This window comes from Chanodichthys erythropterus, chromosome 7 (assembly GCF_024489055.1).
Source record: "Chanodichthys erythropterus isolate Z2021 chromosome 7, ASM2448905v1, whole genome shotgun sequence".
NCBI lineage: Eukaryota > Metazoa > Chordata > Actinopteri > Cypriniformes > Xenocyprididae > Chanodichthys > Chanodichthys erythropterus.
In genome coordinates this window covers 20,783,422-20,804,731 of record NC_090227.1, presented here as the reverse complement: position 1 = coordinate 20,804,731, position 21,310 = coordinate 20,783,422, and the positions used below count along the sequence as shown (strand labels likewise).

At 41.5% G+C, this 21,310-nt stretch overlaps 1 protein-coding gene across 1 annotated transcript; it reads right to left on the bottom strand.

Annotated features, from left to right (window-relative positions):
- Window positions 1–5,954: 5,954 nt before the first annotated feature.
- LOC137022674 (extracellular calcium-sensing receptor-like) lies at window positions 5,955–14,235 on the bottom strand. Its single transcript, XM_067389108.1, has 6 exons — window positions 14,012–14,235; window positions 13,572–13,866; window positions 12,536–13,321; window positions 12,162–12,383; window positions 11,717–11,840; window positions 5,955–6,868 (listed from the first exon to the last, which is right to left on the bottom strand). Exons 1-6 carry the CDS (start codon window positions 14,233–14,235, stop codon window positions 5,955–5,957), a joined length of 2,565 nt encoding a protein of 854 aa, XP_067245209.1.
- Window positions 14,236–21,310: the final 7,075 nt, after the last annotated feature.

Genomic DNA, 21,310 nt, shown 5'->3' with positions numbered 1-21,310 from the left:
ATATTTCTATTCCTTAACTTGAGCAACTTATCTCCTCAGTCCCCAGACATTTGCAGACAGTTATAAAAAGAAGAGGGGATGCCACACAGTGGTAAACATGGCCTTGTCCCAACTTTGTTGATGCCATGAAATTTAAAGTCAACTTATTTTTCCCTTAAAATGATACATTTTCTCAACATCTATGTTGTATTCTGAATAAAATGTTGAAATTTGAAACTTCCACATTATTGCATTCTGTTTTTATTCACAATTTGTACAGTGTCCCAAATTTTTTGGAATCGGGTTTTTACATTGTTGGATAAGGCATAAAGAGAGCTTTACAAAGAACTTGTCAGGTGGCAGAAATATAAAAGAGAAGATTCAGTTTATACTCAAATTTTATTGTTTAGAATAAAAACTAACACAACTACAGTCATAGCTAAGCTTATACACTAGGGACACATACATACCCTTGAAAGACAACGACGGGTACACTTTGGCACAGTTATATTTTGTACATACAATCTTCATGCATGTTTGTGTGTGTCTTTGTGTGTGTCTGTGTGTGTGTGTGGTGTGTATTGGGTTTTGGCTGGTATCTGGAATGTAGCTGCATGGCCCCTAACCCACATAGGGTGATTCTTTTGAAATCCCCAGAGCTGAGGACTGGGGCCTTCTGCGTAGCCTCTGATGGCCCACAAAGATACCAAAGTCACAGTCTCTCCTAAACCGTCCGGAGCCGATTCGTGATTTACATGCGCAGTTCAGGAGGCTAAAACCATTCTGAAAATTCTAAAGTTGGTTGGCTAAAGGCCAATTCACACCATACCGACAACAGCCAACAAATGCCAACAAACTCGTCTGTTGGAGTTTGTTAGATCGGTGTGATACCCCTGTTAGCATCTGTTGACGTTTGTTGGCATTGGTTGGAGTTGGTTTTCAACTGACTGAACATGTTTGATCAGCGTTTGTCGGGTCGTGGAATGTCTGTGCTGTGTGAACAGTTTTCCAACAAATGGCAACAAACTCTGACGTACTCTGAACTGGCTACAAACCGTTGCCATGACGATGAGGCAAGTCCCCATCAGAACGATGGTTACAACGCTTTGGATTTCAGGTTAGTATTTTTGTTTTGCCTCAATACTTTAATACAATGAAAATACAGTCTGTACGGAAAGTATTCAGACCCCCTTAAATTTTTCACTCTTTGTTATATTGCAGCCATTTGCTAAAATCATTTAAGTTCTTTTTTTTTTTTTTCCTCTGCCATTAATCCTTGCAGATCCTCTCCAGTTCTGTAAGGTTAGATGGTAAGCGTTGGTGGACAGCCATTTTTAGGTCTCTCCAGAGATGCTCAAATGGTTTAAGTCAGGGCTCTGGCTGGGCCATTCAAGAACAGTCAGAGTTGTTGTGAAGCCACTCCATTATTTTAGCTGTGTGCTTAGGGTCATTTTTTTGTTGGAAGGTAAACCTTAAACAATACATTGGATTTTAGCTGGTATCTGGTATCTCTCACCAAGGCTCTTCTCCCCCGATAGCTCAGTTTGGCCGGATGGCCAGCTCTAGGAAGGGTTCTGGTCGTCCCAAATATCTTCCATTTAAGGATTGTGGAGGCCACTGTGCTCTTAGGAACCTTAAGTGCAGCAGAATGTTTTCTGTATCCTTGGCCAGATCTGTGCCTTGCCACAATTCTGTTCTGAGCTCTTGAGGCAGTTCCTTTGACCTCATGATTATCATTTGCTCTGACATGCACTGTGAGGTCTTATATAGACAGGTGTGTGGCTTTCCTAATCAAGTCCAATCAGTATGATCAAACACAGCTGGACTCAAATGAAGGTGTACAACCATTTCAAGGATGATCAGAAGTTAAATGGACAGCACCTGAGTTAAATATATGAGTGTCACAGCAAAGGGTCTGAATACTTAGGACCATGTGATATTTCAGTTTTTCCTTTTTTTAATAAATCTGCAAAAATGTCATAATTTTTGTGTTTTTTCTGTCAATATGGGGTACTGTGTGTACATTAATGAGGGAAAAAAAAGAACAAATGATTTTAGCAAATGGCTGTAATGTAACAAAGAGTGAAAAATGTAAGGGGGTCTGAATACTTTCCGTACCCATTTTATATATAATACTATATTATTATATATAATAAACTTGCCTGACAATATTGTTTACATGGTTACACGTGTGTAGTTGTGGAATTTTCCCAGTCAGACATCACTCGTTTGTTGGTGTTTGTTGGGGCAGTGTGAACATGACAGTGTTTTCTCATAGAATTCTAAATCCAATGGCCAACTTGTTTGTGGGCGTTTGTTGGTGTTTGTTGGCGTTTGTTGGTGTGGTATCCAGACGTTACACCCCTCTCTGAGATATGTGCAGCAGCTACATGGGCATCACCTTGCACATTCACAAGATTTTATAGAATCAATAGCTGCGTTTCCACTGCCGGACCAAAGGCGGGCGTGCACTTCCTCTCTCATGAGATACCTTCATCTAATCGATTTTTAAAGGAAGCATAGATGTATCCTTAGCTGCCTTTGATATCCCACAATCCTGTGCTTTCCATTCTGTGACAGTTGAGCTAGAAAAATAAAGATGGCGTTCCAAGTTGCGTTTGCTGCTCAGTTTGTGTATAAATGTACGATTTTGATCAACATATTTCAATTTTGATATCATTTCTATCGAGAAATTACTACTGTAGTAATTAAATATTTGTTTAGTTCTCACCAAAGCTCGCGCTATATTGCTGTAGATCATTAAACTGTTACACAGCCTCAGAAGTCTGTCCGAAATCAGTTTTGTGAGGTACTTGCACAAATGCTGCCATACAAGTCATTCTCTTATAATATAGCGAGGCAGCAAGACAGCTTCCTAGGTTTTCGGACGCAGCCATGAAATGGCTCAGCAATTTACTGCAGAGTAAGTACTGAACGCAATCAAATATGACTGTAACTGTCACTGGATGAATCTGGTGAAGCTGTTAGCAATCGAAATATTGATTATGAAGATGTTGAAAATTATATAGTTTTGAGAATACGATTGAGATCGCGAATGGGCTGATATTCGTGACCTCAAACATAAAACTAGCCTATTATTTGCTGAATTTACTGGCAAATGAGCTCTGATGAGGACAGTGATGATGGCATAAAACATCTGCTCAAATGGAGCCCTCTCAAGCTCCAAAAGGTAACTAAATATTTTTATTTTATTCTTCTGTAATTGTTACTCTAATATCAGTGGAGTTTTATATTATCGCGACAGGTAGAGATCCTTCTGTGTTAGATATAGATCCGGGTCGATAAAGACCCGAATATTTAAGAATGATTGGGCGAAACAGTCATGCATTTAAGGGTTAAGGGAATTTGGCCTTTGTGTTTACACATATTTGTACTCCTGTGGAACAGGAAGTCATGGCTGAACATTCATGCTCCTAGTAGCACTGGTGTGCTAAAACATGTGTAAAGAGGGAGACCTGGGGCCTGATGTATAAACGTTGCGTACGCACAAAATGGGCATAGAAGTATGTGTACGCATTTTTCCACGCACATATCGGGATTTATAAAAAATAAACTTGGCGTAAATAAGTGCGCACCGTAAGGATGCTCTTGACCGTGCGTACGCACTCTTTTAGAAGAGTATGTGTTTTGGCGACACCAACTGGCCCAAATAGCAATAACTATTTAAAATGAAAAACTTCTAAATTATCCTATTACATCACCCAATAAATCAAATTGCATCAACCTGAATTATCATTATCAGCATTCTTAACCAGGTGCAAATACTTTGAATATACTATTGTTTTTTAATGAATGGGCTATAAAAAGGTATGTGCGTATATAACATATCATCATAATGGATGCTCAGGGGAGACAAAAGTGATATGAATTGAGATAGTAGATGTGCTGCTTTCGATCACTTTTCCAGTGACACGCTGTTTTAATGACAGCGAGGAGCACTGGAAGCACAATAATTCCTCTTTAAACCACACTGCAGATGTTATGACAAAATATGTTTTCGAGAATGACGATCAGTGATGCACACTTAACTTAGATATTATGGAAGACACTGCTGGATTCGGTGGTCGAACGGTCCGTTGTCCAGTTTGAATAGGTCCAATGATATGTGTGAAGGATCTTCAAATAATTACCATTTGAAGGATATCATTTGAGGAAAACGGTAAGATTTGCATGTTTTCTTTTAAAAAATACTTTGTCAGTGACGCGCCGTTTCAGACAATTGTATTTACACTGCAATAAATAAGTGCCTATAAATAATAGCCTATAAATTTCCTAAAAGATATGTTCACCTTATCAGCAAAACTGCATAAATTTGATTTGAATTGTTTAAAACTATTCAAATACTATCTGGCCAGTGGAAATGAATGAATCATCTCTATTCTAAAACCTTTATCTGAAGTATTTTATACAATTTTGTTTTTATGGATATTTTGATATATTTATTCTAAAACATAAAGAGGATATTGGATTATCTTTATCAACATAATGTGTGGCACAAATTGCATTTATAGTCCATATGTAATATTTTCCAATGTCTTGTACCTTTGACGGTGTCAACCGTGGATGTCACGTGGATGGGAACGTGTATGGAAATGATATGCAGATGAGGTTATGCATAGTAAAACTAGGCGTCGTAAGCTCCATCTATGGTGATTTCGGGGAGGAGACAGGGTGGAGATGCACGTACGCACAATCTTCCGCTGACTGGGATTTATAAAGGGATTTGTGTGCAGGATCTGGCGTACGCATGGTTTTATAAATCAGATTTTTTTTGTGCGTACGCAGAATCTAGCTTTTGCACGTACGTACACTTTTAGGATGAAATCTACGCAAAGTTTTATAAATGAGGCCCCTGATCTGTCGGCAGCATGGCATTGGCTCTGACACGCACACACACGTTAATTTGCCGCTTCTCTCCTGTTACCGCTGTGTACACGAGACTCATAGCACTTGTTTGTTTAAACACAGCGTACTTATTGCCCTATAATAAACACACCTTGCATACACAAGCATACATATACATTTAAGGATAATTACCTGTTAGTCGATATGTGGTAAGTGAATCCGGGTGCGGAAGAGAGATGGAGATTAAACGTGGTTGTTGGGTTCGAGGGCTATTTATAACACGTCTCCGCAATAATGGCACCACACAGAACGGAGAATGCTATGTGTTGTGTGATGTGGGAAATGTTGTTATGTTTGTGTTAATTTATGTCTTTAAAAAATATTATGTGATCATGATATGCATTTTATGGGTTTATTTATGTTTGATGTGGATTTTGGGTGCGAGTTGATGTAGTAGCTACTTGAGCACCGTAAAATGTAATAATCCCCCTGATTTTTGCAAATGGTTGGCTCTAATAGGGGAGGAGCCAACAGTATGAAAGAGTATCTGAAGATTCGTTCAGGGTCTTTTTGGTAGGCCGATGGGTGAGCGTGCAGTCCCGCTGTGGATACGTTATCGCATTGTTTATTTATTTCATTTTTTGTTTTGCCGGTGGAAGAGTTAACTATTTTTAAGCAGTTGTTGACTCCCTTGTATAATGCACACCTCCATATTAAAACACCTAATTTTTTTGCACATTACTGCTTTGCGAGTTGGGCCATCGTTTCTATTTTTTCCAACTTGGACCATAACACGTCCAGGGAGTGGGTTGACAAAATCCACTTTCCTACAACATGTAAATATGAATGGGAATATACTTCAGATATATTTTACTCATAAGAATTTGTAGGTGTGCCAATAATTGTGGCCAACATGTATTGGAGAAAAAAAAAATCATAATGTGATAATAATAATAATAATAATAATAATAATATATGTTTCAGTTCACAAAATCACTTTAGAAATAAACTACAGTTCCACAGATTTGGGTATAATTATTTTTTTTTTAAATAACAGCAGAGCATGTGTGATATCTAACAATGATTGATATCTAAAAGAGTTGTGTGTCTTAGTGGACTTTTGTTGATACTTTACCCATTAAGTGTTTTTTGGTATTCTGATCTGGCTTAAATACAATAATGAAACACTTAGGAGCAAAAATACAAAGAATCAGACCAAAGCTTGAAGCTAAAATGGCAAATATCTCCACAGCTACAGTAAATTTCCCTGGAGAGCTGACATAAGCTGGAACAAATGTGATCCAAACAGCACAGAATATGATCATACTGAATGAGATGAATTTAGCTTCATTGAATTTATCAGGCAGTTTCCGGGCCAGAAAAGCTAAGATAAAGCAAAAGAAAGCTAGAAGGCCAATATAACCCAGTACAGCCCAGAAACCAATAGCTGATCCTAAACTGCATTCTAGAATGATCTTTTCTTTGTAGTGTTGCATGTTATTGTAGGGAAAGGGTGGGGATATTGTTAACCAAAGCACACATATAAGAACCTGTACAAGAGTGAGACTAAAAACACTGAGTCTCTGTTGATGAGGCCCAAACCATTTCATAACATTACTTCCTGGAAGTGTAGCTTTGAAGGCCATTAACACCACTATTGTTTTCCCCAGAACACAGGAGATACAGAGGACAAAAGTTACCCCGAACGCTGTGTGACGCAACATACAGGACCACTCAGTGGGACGACCAATGAAAGTAAGTGAACAGAGGAAACACAGAGTCAATGAGAAGAGCAGCAGGAAGCTCAGTTCTGAGTTGTTGGCTCTTACTATTGGAGAAGCTCTATTTTTGTAGAACACCAAAGTAATGCTCAAAGCCACTAAAGAGCCTGCAATAGATGAAGCAGCCAGTAAAATTCCAAGGACTTCATTCCAGGATAGAAACTCCACTGGTTTAGGAAGACACTTGTTCTTCTTATTATTAGGCCAGTACTCAGGTAGGCATTTGTAACAATCTAAAGAATCTGTAAAATAAAAATTAATAAATAAATAAATTAAATAAATAAATTAAAACAACAGTGCCTAACAGTCATTCATGAACCACAGGAATAAGAGAGATTCTAAAACAGTGTAGTCTGATAACCTCTATAGGCTATCAGACTACACTCTTTTGGAATAAACAACCGATAAAGTAATAGTGTCCTATAAATTATTTACAAAATACATTCAAATGTAATTCAAACATACATTGACTTGAATAAAACCCTCCTCTACGATGAGCATGTTTTTCAAATTATTACAAATTTTTAAAGGAATCATGAAATGAACAAAAAAAAACAAACAAACAAAAAAAAAAAAAAACTCAACCTTTTGATTTACCAGAGGTTATTGTAAGCTACTATTAAACAAAACAAAACAAAAAAAAAATCAACCTAACAAGCTAACATTACCTTTCAAAGATTAATGTAAGGAAAGGGGCTGTTTATTTTCAACTATCTGAATGTGGTTCCAAAAGGGGGTTTTTGCAGCAATAGCATAGAAGAACCATTTTTATTCCCCAAAGAACCTTTCAGTGAAAAGTTCTTAAAATAACCTATTTTTAGTATGTAGATTTTATAATCTACACACTAAAATCTATAATCGACACTATTTTGATAATAAATCCACCTTATTCCTGATGAGCCTACTGCGTTTATGAATTATGGGTGGAACCTCCGGCAAATCATAAGGTTGCACTACAAATAAAGCTTATCCATCAGTTTGACTGAATGAGCTTGTCAATTTTTCTTTCATGTTTTATTTTCAGACATCATGAGAATAATGTAATGCTTGTTATTTTATTTTATTTTATTTTAACATTTTTTATTAAGGCAACATATATTACATAATATAGATATATATTTCACTACAGTTATATTTAACCCGTCCGTTATTGCTGTGGAAAGAATCACGGTTTTTCATGGTCTATTGAAAGTACCTTGTTGATGCTTTACACTCTTAAATGTCCTTTTAATTTTCGTTCGAAGGGTGAGTAGAATATTGTCATCTCATTGTACCCAGATTAAAAAACAAACAAAAAAAAAACGCATTATTGCATTCATAGAGTGAGCCTTTCACTGACTGTTTACAGCTTAACGGAAGTTACACCCATAATCCGCACAAAGCGTCATGGGCTGTTGGAATAAGGTGGATAACATTTTTCCAATACAGCAATGGAGTGGTTGCAAATGCAAATAAAGAACCTTTATTTTTAAGAGTGTATAGGATTATTTGTTTTGTATATTTTACTGTGGATTATTTGGTGTGATTGGCTACAATTAATGCTCATTCCTGCAACCTTTTATGCAATGAGAATAGATCTAAATATGATCCTGTATCAGCACTTCCACTATTAGTTAATCTGGATAAGGTAGTAAAGACATTGTTAGAATAGTCAACGTGACTACAGTGGTCAAACCTTAATGTTATGTAGCAACAAAAATACCTTTTGTGCATAAAAACACATGCGCCATTTTCATTAAAAAAAATATCTTAATGTGTGTTCTGAAGATGAACAAAGGTCTTAAGGGTTTGGGATGTCATGAGGGTGAGTAATGAAAGGGACCCACTTTATATTAAGTGGCCTTAACTACTGTGTACATATATTTAAATTAATAATTTGATACAATGCACTTATTGTGTACATACATGTTTTTACATTGTACTTATATTTTAAAAACACCTGCATGTAATTACATATGTAATTAATTTCTGTAATTACATTTATAATTACACTGTTGACCCATCCCTTACACCTTACCCCTACCCTTAAACCTACCCATACCACCAAAGCTTTCCCTAACCTTACCCGTATCCCACCTCAATAGCAGCAAAAGTGTTTTGCAATTCAATATGAACCAAATAAGTACATTGTACTTAGTTGTTGATGTAAGTACATAGTAGTTAAGGCCACTTAATATAAAGTGGGACCAATGAAAGAAATGTAATTTTTTGGGTAAACCAACCCTTTAAGTCATGGAAACGTGATAAGTTGTTGCTACAAGATAATTTTTTTGAGGTAACAACATGATTATGTCGCTGCCACTACTTCTTTATATGTTGAGGAAACAAAATATTTCTCATGGCCACGAGTTAAAGGTGCCCTAGAACTTTTTTTTTAAAAGATGTAATATAAGTCTAATGCTGTGTTCACACCAGACGCGACTTGCGCGAATAAATCGCGCTATTCGCGCGTAGTTGGACGCTTGAACATTTTGAGTTTACTCGCTTCATTCGCGCGTGAAAATCCCTTCACAACAGACGCGAATTCGCGTCATGAGAGGGGCTCTCCCGCTCCTTTATGTGTCCCAGACTCTCCCACTGCTTTCTGCACACTTCCTCTGAATAAACACAACTTGTCAGTGGGGAAATAATTGTAAATTACAGCGAATAAGCTCAATTGGTCGTCTTTAGTTGGCTGGTAGTCTTAACATGTATATATATATATATATATATAGCTCAAATTGAGTAAAGACCGTTTTTTACAACTTATCAGATTGTCCGACCTCCTCACTCACTTTCTTTCAAACACGGTCCTTTTTATTTCTGTTTCTGTAAATGTATGAAGATGTACAGCGACGATGATTTTGTCCTCCATTGTTGTTTCGAATTTCTGCATCAGCTCGCTACGTCACGTCACTACTAGAGCAAGCTCCTGATTGGTTAACGCGGCGTGGAAATTCGCCAAAGTTCAGATTTTTCAACTTGCGCGATTTGCGCGAATCGTTCAATTCGCGCCACGTCATTCGCGCCGCTTCATTCGCGCGAATCGCACCGCAGGATGTCAATTTGCGTCTTTGCATTGACTTAACATGTAAATCACTCGCGCTTACCGCTTCATTCGCGTCCGGTGTGAACGCACCATAAGGTGTCCCCTGAATGTGTCTGTGAAGTTTCAGCTCAAAATACCCCATAGTTTTTTTTTTTTTAATTAATTTTTTAACTGCCTATTTTGGGGCATTATTAGTAATGAGCCGATTCAGGGTGTGTGGCCCTTTAAATCTGGTGCTCCACGCCCCAAGAGCTTGCGCTTGCCTTAAACAACATAAAAAAAGTTCAAACAGCTAATATAACCCTCAAAATGAATCTTTACAAAGTGTTCATCATGCAGCATGTCTAATCGCGTAAGTACAGTGTTTATTTTGATGTTTACATTGATTTTGAATGAGTTTCATAGTGCTCCGTGGCTAACGGCTAATGTTACACTGTTGGAGAGATTTATAAAGAATGAAGTTGTGTTTATGCATTATACAGACTGCAAGTGTTTAAAAATTAAAATAGTGACGGCTCTTGTCTCCGTGAATACAGTAAGAAACGATGGTAACTTTAACCACATTTAACAGTACATTAACAACATGCTAATGAAACATTTAGAAAGACAATTTACAAATATCACTAAAAATATCATGTTATCATGAATCATGTCAGTTATTATTGCTCCATCTGCCATTTTTCGCTGTTGTTCTTGCTTGCTTACCTAGTCTGTTGATTCAGCTCTGCACATCCAGCTCTTGTCTAATGCCATTCATAATGTTGGGAACATGGGCTGGCATATGCAAATATTGGGGGCGAACACCCCAACTGTTAGGTAACAGTCGGTGTTATGTTGAGATTCGCATGTTCTTCGGAGGTCTTTTAAACAAATGAGATTTATACAAGAAGGAGGAAACAATGGAGTTTGAGACTCACTGTATGTCATTTCCATGTACTGAACTCTTGTTATTTGCCGAGGTAAATTAAATTTTTGAATCTAGGGCACCTTTAAATGCATAAACAACCTGTGCGACCATAGTAACCTGCAATTATCAGAAATAGTCCTATAATAACATTTATTTTTAATTAAGAAAAAGCGCAGAATTAAGAAATGATTATATTAACGTATTCCCTATTTTTTTTATCAATCATGTCAATAAACATTGACTTTATCACTGTATTTCTGTAGATTACACCAGTAGCCTATGTGATGATAAATGAGTGTCATCATGTAAAATACAATAGGTTATAATATATTAAAATAATCATTTCTTAATTATGCCCTTATTTTGTCATTCTTACTTAAAAATAAATGTTTTTATATGCCTATCCATTTCCGATAATTCCAGGTTGCTATGGTCACACTGGTTGTTTACACATTTAACTCGTGGCTATAACAGATATCGTTCCCTCAACATGAACTCATGACCACGACAAAAATCGTAGAAAAAAAGTTATTAAATGCTACTAACATTATAAATAAATAAAAATGTATCAATAAAAATAAGTCTTAATGTTTATAAATTATTAATTCATTATATACATTTTTTTTTAAAAACACTACCTTGAGAAATATATTTTACGTTTTTTTGAAAATAAAGATTATGTACAAACACATTAAATCACATGATTGTAAGCTGTAAAGGAAATATAATTACTTTTTGATTGTTGTTTCATTATATTTTTTTCTCAGTTTAAAAAAAAAAATATTAAAATAAAAATTATGTTATGAAATTATTTGACAACACTATTTTTCAGTGCCCTTGTTTTACACGTTCTACTTACTGTACAAATAATGGTAAAGTATGAATAATTACGAGCATCTAATCCTAAACCAAATACTAACCTTTTCTATAGTAAGTATGTTGTTAATTAATATCACTTAGCTTATAATTGTATAAATACACTGTGACTAGGATACAAATAATAAAGTGTAAGCAAATATTTCTAAGAACTTTGCATTTCTTTTAAGCTAGATCTTTAAAACATTTTTACAAGATCATTTTCTTTATCTGAGACTCTCATAAAGCATTGACCCAGTAGTATGTATGATTAATTCAAGAATGTCCAGTAAAAAGCACCTGTCTCATTGCTGATCTCTCCTTCTGCACAGTTAATGCAGTCATAGCAGCAGACAGGCCTTCCCTTTTTCACAGCCTTCCTAGTACCTGGAGGACAGCTCACACTGCACACAGACACAGGCACCTGCAGGTGACAAGAACACAGAGCATCAAGGTCAAAAATTAACCAAGGACGGCTACTGCATATTATTTATAAGTATTTATAAATATTTATAATGTAATTCTGGGATGGGCAACTTCAGTTAGATAGTCACTGTATTGCAGAGTTTAGCTGCAACACCAATAAAAATCTCACCTGCCTATAGCTTTCTAGTAATCTGGAAGGCATTGATTAGCTTCAGGTGTGTTTGATTAGGGTCAGAGCTAAACTCTGCAGGACAGTGGCCCTACAGGACTGAAGCTGCCCGTCCCTGATGTAATTATAGACATCACATTGTAGCTATACCTTTTCACTGCCATCATACCAAATGATAGTTCTGCTTAGACTGAATTCTTGGCCTTTAGGCTGGGATGCATCATATTGACCCACTGTCACACAATGAACTGAACCATCTCCCTGAAACTGCCAATTCACAAGTTCATAGGTGGCCACGGGGTCTCCATTTGAATCAAATGAAACAGAATAATTATTTTTGGTGAAGTTCACTAGTTTGAGCTGATCAAAAACCTGCATGATGGGCAAAAAAACTCAGATTGTGGTAATTTGCTGAATAATCAGTAGGAATTCTGAAATATTTGGTGTGGTTATATAGATATTTTATAGCAGGCCTACATGTATTGTAATATTTAGTTCAGTTGTTCCAAGATGAGAAATCTTACCTTACGGGGATCAATTTTGAGGTTTTTGCCAAATCCTTTTTCATTACAGACAATGCCATGGAGGGCATGAGCTATAGCATATGTGGCTTTGTACACCATGTTAGTGATCCGCAATTGGGAGGTATCTGTGTACGGGTTCTGTAATGTGCGCAGATCCTCTGTGCCATTACATGCAAGCAAAACAGTAGAAGAACCTGTCTGCTGTTTTAGACTACAGCTAAATGAGCTTTCCCAGAATTCTGTCAGCAGGGGAAATTTCAGCAACTGCTCTGGAGAGAGGTCAAATAGAAAGTTACGAAAACCCGGGATAACAGACCGCGGGATTGCAAAGCCCATGGCACCAATACACAAATTAAACTGCAGCATTTGTGGGTCTGTTACCCACGCCTCACTGCCAATCCACTGCATTGGAGGAGGAGGCTGCTGACTCAGCTCTTCTAGGAGAAATCTCATATCACTAACGGACATGAAGGCAACTATTACACGAGCTGTTGACCTACGAATGACATCTGCAACTCTCTTTAGTTTACTGCGTGGCTGGGTCCTGTAATAGGCCTCAGAATACTCCACACAGATTCCCTCCTCCACAGCAGCCTTCAGGAATGATGCCATGCCATTGTTCCCATAGTCTGAATCACTGCACACAGTCCCGATCCACGTCCATCCAAAGTACTTGACCATCTGTGCCAGTGCGGCCACTTGATGGTGATCACTGGGTATGGTCCTGAAGAAAGTAGGATACTGCCGCTTGTCACTGAGACATGCACATGTTGCATAATGACTCACCTACAGAGCACCGTAAAGAAGAAAAAAAAAAGCTATTTTTTTTTACTTTAACATGGAAGGACATTTAAAATAATTTCATTACTCCAATTTAGACTTTATAATCACATTTACATGTGTACTATCTGCTGAGACACATCAAATGTCATTAGATGTCAAATGTGTCAGATGTTACAAGTATTTTCACATTGTTATTGTTACAGTGCCAACATTTCAAGAAAAAGATCAAGAAATAGCAATATAGAGCACACACCTGTGGAATTCCAAAAGAACCAAAAAGTCTTGAAGTGCTTATAGCCGCAGTGGAACCAGATTCTCCAACTAGTGCGAGAACTGCAGCAGATTTTGCACAGGAATCAGTGTCGTTAAATACCAGATCTAGCCCGTTGGCAAGTTGAAATGCTACTTTCATTACCATTGGCACAGAGGCACAAGTGTCATATATATGGTACCCTAATGTGATGCCCGGTAAGAGATCAGAGCTGTTGTTAATCTCTTGGATGGCGAACTGTAAGACACGAGCAAAGCGCAGCTCCCTGAAGTTCATGCTGTTGAAAAGCACAAATGAAAAACTCTATAATAAATTGTAATTAAATATAAGCACCTTAGCGAAAGTTCTGCTTGTATGATTCTCATAAACACCATTCAACCCTGTTGTGTTAAGGATTGTATTTAGTTTTGTCAAACTCTCACCTCCCAATGCACTCTAGTGGTTGTGGCCGTCTAGTATAGGTGTGCATCTCTGTCCTCATATAGTCATGAATGGCGAAAGACCCTCCAATAATAAAGTCTCCATCCTTGAAGAGAGCAGGGGGCTGAGAGTCACCTTGGAGGACACAGGAGCCTAAATTAACCCCACACACAGCAGGACAGAGCCTGGTAATACACACCACTGTCAATACAAGATTAACATGCATTTCTTCTGCTAGGCAAGCAGCCACTCCGAATGTGAGGTCAGCATTAAGCCATGTTTTATATATATATCCACCAACCACTACTGTTGTATGTTGTAACTCCTTACAGGAAAGGGGGTGTGGTTACTCTTTTATATCAGTTAATCATGGTGAGAGAATGTGTCTCATAAGTGTATCATTGCATTTCAAAACACCAAAACTATGACTTTTCTTCTTTAAGGTCATCTGTCAACCCAAAACGAAATGTAATGAGGAAAACGAGTTTGTTTTAAATTTCATCTGACTTGCCATTTCCTTTGCTTTTAAGAGGTTTGTCTTGTCTATTTCAGACTCCATGTTTCAGTGACATATATGACTGTAAAGCTTTCTGTAAGTACAGCCATAACTAATTTTGAGTAAATGTTGCAAACAGTTGTTTAAACTCAAGCTTTTATTCTAAAAATATTTTAAATAATAATAATAATATGTTCCTTGATTATCACCCAAGTTGATATGGGAAGATTTTTTTTTGTGATTAACACTTTTGAAAAAGCACTTATTGTGAGCTTATTGATTAGGATTGCACTATTGCTAACATTAAAAGTGCCTGAGAACAGTTGGGTTAAGAATTTGTGGACGAATGGTGGGTGAATGTTCTTAATAGAATTTACACAAGATCAGTATGTGCTCGGCACTCTGCAATTTATAAGTATACCAGAACAAGTTACTTCAGAGATTTAATTTAACATCAGGAGTTAAAACAGTTAAAACAGAAGTTAAAACACTGGCACAACTGACCCCACAGCATTTGGCTCACTTTGCCCAATAGCCGCCATTTTGGAAAAAAACAAACAAGAATAAATTCTTAATTTAAAAAAAAAAAGTAAACTTAAATTAAGAATGTTACCACTGTGCATCTTCATTCGTTAGGTGATCTGAGGCAAAACTTGTTCTAATATTTTTTTGCCAGTTAACAAAAATAAATCAATTGACACTTAATCATGTTTTATATTTGTGTACTTTATTTTGTTCAACTCAATAAATTGTTTGGATTTTCTTTGTTGTGACCTTTTAAAGATTTTAGTTTCACAAAGAGCATGTACCCGCGTGACATCGGAAAGGTCGGAATTCCTTGTTCGTGCACTTCTACCAGAATAGTGCGCATGCAAATGTTGACCAAAGTGAGTGTCACGATCACCATCTGTTCCTGTCAGTTCCCGGACTACATTACCCACAATCCTCCCTGCCAGTCACATGTTCACTCCACACCAATCACCTGTCGCCACATACAGCCATGCACACACTCCTCACTAATCACCACACCCAGCTGCAGTACATTAACAGGACTATAAAGGATTCACACTCACACCACCAGTTTGCGAAGTCTTGATTCCTTGTGACAATTCTGAGCGTTTCCTTGTTTTCTGTCTGCCTGTGATTGATCTTGCCTGTTCCTGTTTTTTGACCCGTTGCTGCCTGTCCTGACCCTTGCCTTGTATACTGTTCTGCGAATGATATCCGCCTGTCCTGACCATTGCCTGCACCCTGATTACGATCCTGCCTGTCCATTGCTGTTCTCGTCTGCTCCTGATTGACCCTGCCTGTACGACATTCTTAATAAAGCTTGCATTTGGATCTTACCATGACTCCCGCTTCGTTACAGTGAGAAGCAAGAGCACGCCCATCAATGCACGTTCGGCTTTACGGAAGTCGTCAGCAGCGCTTGCGAGGTCACCGGACTTCACAAAATCAACAATGTCACCAAAGGAGTGTGTTTTTGGTTGTGAGGGAAAGATAACCTTGCTTCCCAAAGAACCCAGCCTTAAGTGGAGCTGAGAGTTTTGTGCTTATGCATTACATTGATGTGCTCTCAATATTTGTTATTAAAATAACCATAGAAACTGATGATTGCAAACGCTTTTTATTGGTTAAAATGAATGGAGAAAAATCTTGTGTTTTTCCGTGGCTGCTCGAGCCCTCAGGATCAGCGCTTATGGTTTTATAAACAAGGACCAGTTCTACACTGGATTTACAGATCGTTTTAAAGCTGCTGTCCGAAACTTTTTTTGTGTTCAAAATGTTATGTATTGTACAAAAATTATATAATGAGAATGTATTCTCATTATATATGACATGAAATGAACATGAACATGAATCCATTTTCCAAACCGTGTTTTTGTCTTACCCTGAATCATTATTGTACACTTATTATAAGTGTTTATATTCTGACTATTTCAGACCAGACTGATGGGACCCGCCTCAGAGTATCACAGTAACTGCGTGACTCGCCATAGACATACACAGAGAAAAGTAGCTCTGGCTACAATGTTCTTCCGCAAGACGCATGCAGTTCTGTTTATTAACCGCTAGAGGGCCAAAAATCACGGACTGCAGCTTTAAACTGAAAGATGGAACGGTCACAGTTGTAATGATCCCGATCATGAGTCAGAACCACAGGTGGTGAGTAAAACTGCTTCAGATGTCTGTTTTGTTGGCAATAGGCGCCTAAGTGCATATAATGTAACCACTGTTCCGTGGCCCCAAGCTTAGCAGTATTCAGATGGCTGAGGGGGTTGTTATCAGTGAAAGATGGCACACCTCTGCCCCAACAGATATTCTCTGAACTTTTCAGTCATGGCCCACTTGAGCGCAAGAAATTCCAACTTCATAGATAATTCATAGATAAATTGACTTGTTGCGCTCAGTGGGCCTAAGACTGCCGCTAGCATAAGCTATAGGCTATAGCATAAGCTATAGCCCTTCCCTCTCTGTTCATGGGACAGAACTGCTCCCAATCCACAATGACTAGCATCTATCTCCAGGATAAAGGGAAGGGAGAAGTCTGCATAAGCCAATATAGTGGCAGATATAGGGGCAGAGGTGAGCCTACTCTTCAACTCCTCAAAACTCCCCTGACACTGCTCTGTCCACCCTGCCCCAAAACTAGACTCTGCTCGAGCCCTGGGCTTATGACCTGCAAACTCAGCTACCAGTCAGTGCAGAGGGGCCGCCAGCAAAACCCTCTACAAACCTCCTATAGTAACTGGCGAACCCCAGGAATGAACAGAGCTCTGCCACTCCTGTTGAGTGCTGCCACTGCCTCACTGCCTCTACCTTGCTGGGATCTGTCGACACCCCCTTGGCCAAAATTACATGTCCCAGATAACTTAGCTCGTACATTTAGTTAATTTAGCCTTCAACCCTTCTCGCTCCAGCCGACTCAAAATCACCTCTAACCCCTCTAGGTGTTGTCACAGAGGAGGAAAACACTACTATGTCACCCAAATACAAAATAAGGGACTGACACTGCTGATCCATAAACAACCTCTGGAAGGTGCTTGGGGCATTGCAGAGCCTGAAGGGCATTACATACAGTAAAACAGGACTCTTTGAATCGGATTTGTTCAGTGTGAATGCAGAACAACACAGAGACAAAGCAGAGGAGCAGAGAAAAAAAAATGTCTGGGTGAGGGAGAGGAACAGATGAAGGAGCAGAGAAGTAGCTGGATCAGGACAAGGGAGAAGAAGAGGTACATGGGAGATGAGTAAGAATGTGTGCTGGATTATGCATCTCTATGGGTTTCCCCCTTTCACATGTGGAACCTATGAAACGTCTCGGTTACGTATGTAACCCTCGTTCCCTGAAGGAGGGAACGGAGACGTACGTCCGTAGTGACCGACGAATTGGGATATCGCTTAGAGAGCCCTATCATCTTCGTGTAAACTAAAACAAGCCAATGGAATTGGCGTGCGATATTTGCATAATGCGCACCGCCCCCGACAGGTGTATATAAATAGGAAGCAGATGCAATCGCACTCTGTTTTTCGCTGAGGAGACAACTGGTGTCCGCACTACAGCGAGGGTACAGAAACTGTGGCGACGGGACGTACGTCTCCGTTCCCTCCTTCAGGGAACGAGGGTTACATACGTAACCGAGACGTTCCCTTTCAGTCGGTCACGTTCGACGTACGTCAGTAGTGACCGACGAATTGGGATCCCAACTAAAGCGCCACAGTTACGAAACCCCTTCCAGTGCCCAGCGCAAGCTCAGCCGCCCATAGCACCGGCTGGCGGTGAAGGGGGCGAGCTTACACCGAGAGAGTCTACTGCTGTCTACCACTACCCACTAAGTAAACTAGACACACTGGGAAAGCGAACCCGAAGGGACGCTGCGGAGACCACTACCTACCCAATGGGGGAGGAGTTTACGTGGGAATACACATATGGACTGGCCCGGGGGGCAGTACGCATATGGAGTCCCTGGGATGGCTCCACCTGGTTAGGGGGAGACTCATCTGACAGGTGACAGCAGAGCTGGCTCTGCTAAGGGAAAGACACGGACTCGGCCCGTAGGGAGTTTTAAACCGTGGAAAATACACATATGGGACCGCTCACGTAGAGGGGTCACGACATATGGGCCCCAGCCAACAGACAGCGTCAGCGACGGATGTAGGCCTGGCATCAGACACTCCGCAATGTCCGAGCCGAAGGGGGAGGCGGAGGAACTCGACAGGGTTCGCCAAGCGGGGAACGCGACTGGAGTGAAAGTATGCACGTATCCGGCCAGAGGCGGGAATGGCATTGCAAGCCGACACTTAGAGTGGGTACAACACGTCTACCGACTAGTGGATGCGAGTACACGCGAGGATACCGGCTCTACACGTAGGCTATAAAACCTAGTGAACGTGTTAGGTGTCGCCCAGCCCGCAGCTCTACAGATATCTGTCAGCGAGGCGCCATGAGCCAGCGCCCAGGAAGAGGCCACCCCTCTGGTGGAGTGGGCTCTCAACCCGAGCGGGCAAGGCACGCCCTGGGATTCGTACGCCAAGGCGATGGCATCCACTATCCAGTGGGCCATCCTCTGCTTGGAGACAGCCTTTCCCTTCTGCTGGCCTCCGTAACAGATGAAGAGCTGATCTGAGGTCCTAAAGCTTCGCGTTCTGTCCACGTAAACGCGCAGAGCGCGGACGGGACAGAGCAAAGCTAGGGCTGGGTCTGCCTCCTCCGAGGGCAGCGCTTGCAGGTTCACTACCTGATCTCTGAAGGGAGTGGTAGGAACCTTGGGCACGTATCCAGGCCGGGGTCTCAGGATGACGTGAGAAGCACCGGGCCCGAATTCTAGGCACGTTTCGTCGACCGAAAATGCATGCAGATCCCCTACCCTCTTCAGGGAAGCCAATGCAACCAGAAGAACCGTCTTAAGAGACATTAGTTTCAGGTCGACTGATTGCAAAGGTTCGAAGGGATGACCCCGGAGAGCTGTGAGAACCAGGGTCAAATCCCAAGAGGGTACGGAGGAAGGGCGAGGAGGATTCAGTCTCCTGGCCCCCTCAGGAATCTGACGATCAGATCGTGTTTCCCCAGGGACTTACCCTCAACTGCATGGTGATGTGCGGCAATGGCGGCAACATACACCTTGAGGGTGGAGGGAGACAGCCTTCGCTCCAACCCATCTTGCAGAAAGGAAAGCACGGATCCGACCGAACATGATCGGGGGTCCTCTCGGCGAGAGGCGCACCATTCGACGAACAGGTTCCACTTCAGCGCGTAGAGATTCCTAGTAGAAGGAGCTCTAGCGGAAGTGATGGTGTCTACGACCGCTTGCGGGAGATCACTCAGAACCTCCGCATCCCGTCCAGGGACCACACGTGGAGGTTCCACAGATCGGGAGGCGGGTGCCACAGGGTGCCCCGTCTCTGAGTCAGGGTGTCCTTCCTCAGAGGAATCGGCCAGGGAGGTGCTGTCACGAGGAGAATGAGGTCTGAGAATCAGGTCCGAGTGGGCCAGTACGGAGCCACTAACAGAACCTGCTCCCCGTCCTCCCTGACCTTGCACATGAATAGTGCGAGAAGGCTCACTGGGGGAAGCGCATGTTTGCGCAGACCCGGGGCCAGCTGTGTGCCAGGGCATCCGTGCCGAGCGTGCCGCCGGTCAGGGAATAAAACCACTGGCGGAGGGCAGTTTCCGGGGAGGCAAGCAGGACTACCTGGGCCTCGCCGAACCGCTGCCAAATCAGCTGGACCGCCTGGGGTGGAGCCGCCACTCGCCCGCAAGTAGATGCTGCCGTGACAGCTCGTCGGCTGCACGGTTGAGCACACCTGAGACACGAGTGGCCCGAAGGGACCTCAGATCCTTCTGACTCCACAACAAGAGATGGCGGGCGAGTTGCAACATGCGACGGAAGCGTAGACCACCTTGACGGTAGGTGTACGCAACGGCCGCAATGCTTAGTGAGCGGACTAGAACGTGCTTGCCTGACAACAGCTCCTTGAAGCGGGCCAGCGCAAGACGAACCGCTAGCAACTCGAGGCAATTGGTATGCCAATGCAGCTGAGGCCCCGTCCAAAGACCTGTCACTGCATGCCCGTTGTACGTGGCCCCCCATCCCGTGGCAGAGACATCTGTGGAGACCACAGCGTGCCTGGACACTCGTTCGAGGGGTACTCCGGCCCACAGAAACGAAGGGTCCAACCACCGGATAAGGGTGCGACGGCAGCTCGGTGTCACGGGGACACGGAGCGTGCCGCACTGCCACGCCCATCTCGGGACCCGGCCGCGGAGCCAGTGTTGAAGCGGTCTCATATGAAGCAATCTGAGCGGCGTTACCGCGGCTGCAGATGCCATATGCCCCAGGAGCCTCTGAAAATCTTTCAGTGGAGCCGCTGTCCTGCACTTGAGCGAGCTCAGGCAGTTCAACACCGACTGGACGCGCACCTCGGTGAGACGCGCAGTCCGTGCGACCGAGTCTAGCTCGAGACCGAAACAAGAGATCCTCTACCCGGGGGCGAGTTTGCTCTTGTCCCAGTTGACCTGAAGACCCAACCGGTTGGGAGCTACAACCATGTCGGGTAGGACTTTGTACTGACATGCCCGACCCTCGAACGCAGACCGACCTAGGAAGGGTCTGCGTCGAGGCAGAATCGAGACATGAAAGTATGCGTCCTTCAGGTCTATTGCTGCAAACCAATCCTGGGGACGGTCCAGGATTGGCCGTAGCCCACCGCCCTTTTACGGTACAATGAAGTAGGGGCTGTAAAACCCCGACTTCATATCGGCTGGAGGGACCGGCTTGATTGTACCCTTCGCCAGGAGGACAGC

Bases quoted from the DNA above. Each gene is read 5' to 3' on its own strand.
- LOC137022674 (XM_067389108.1), bottom strand. From the start codon at position 14,235: ATGCATGTTAATCTTGTATTGACAGTGGTGTGTATTACCAGGCTCTGT. The intron at 13,867-14,011 runs GTGAGAGTTTGA...GCTTTTCAACAG, and splicing joins CCACTAGAGTGCATTGGGAG to CATGAACTTCAGGGAGCTGC. The intron at 11,841-12,161 runs GTATAGCTACAA...TGTCACCTGCAG, and splicing joins GGTATGATGGCAGTGAAAAG to GTGCCTGTGTCTGTGTGCAG.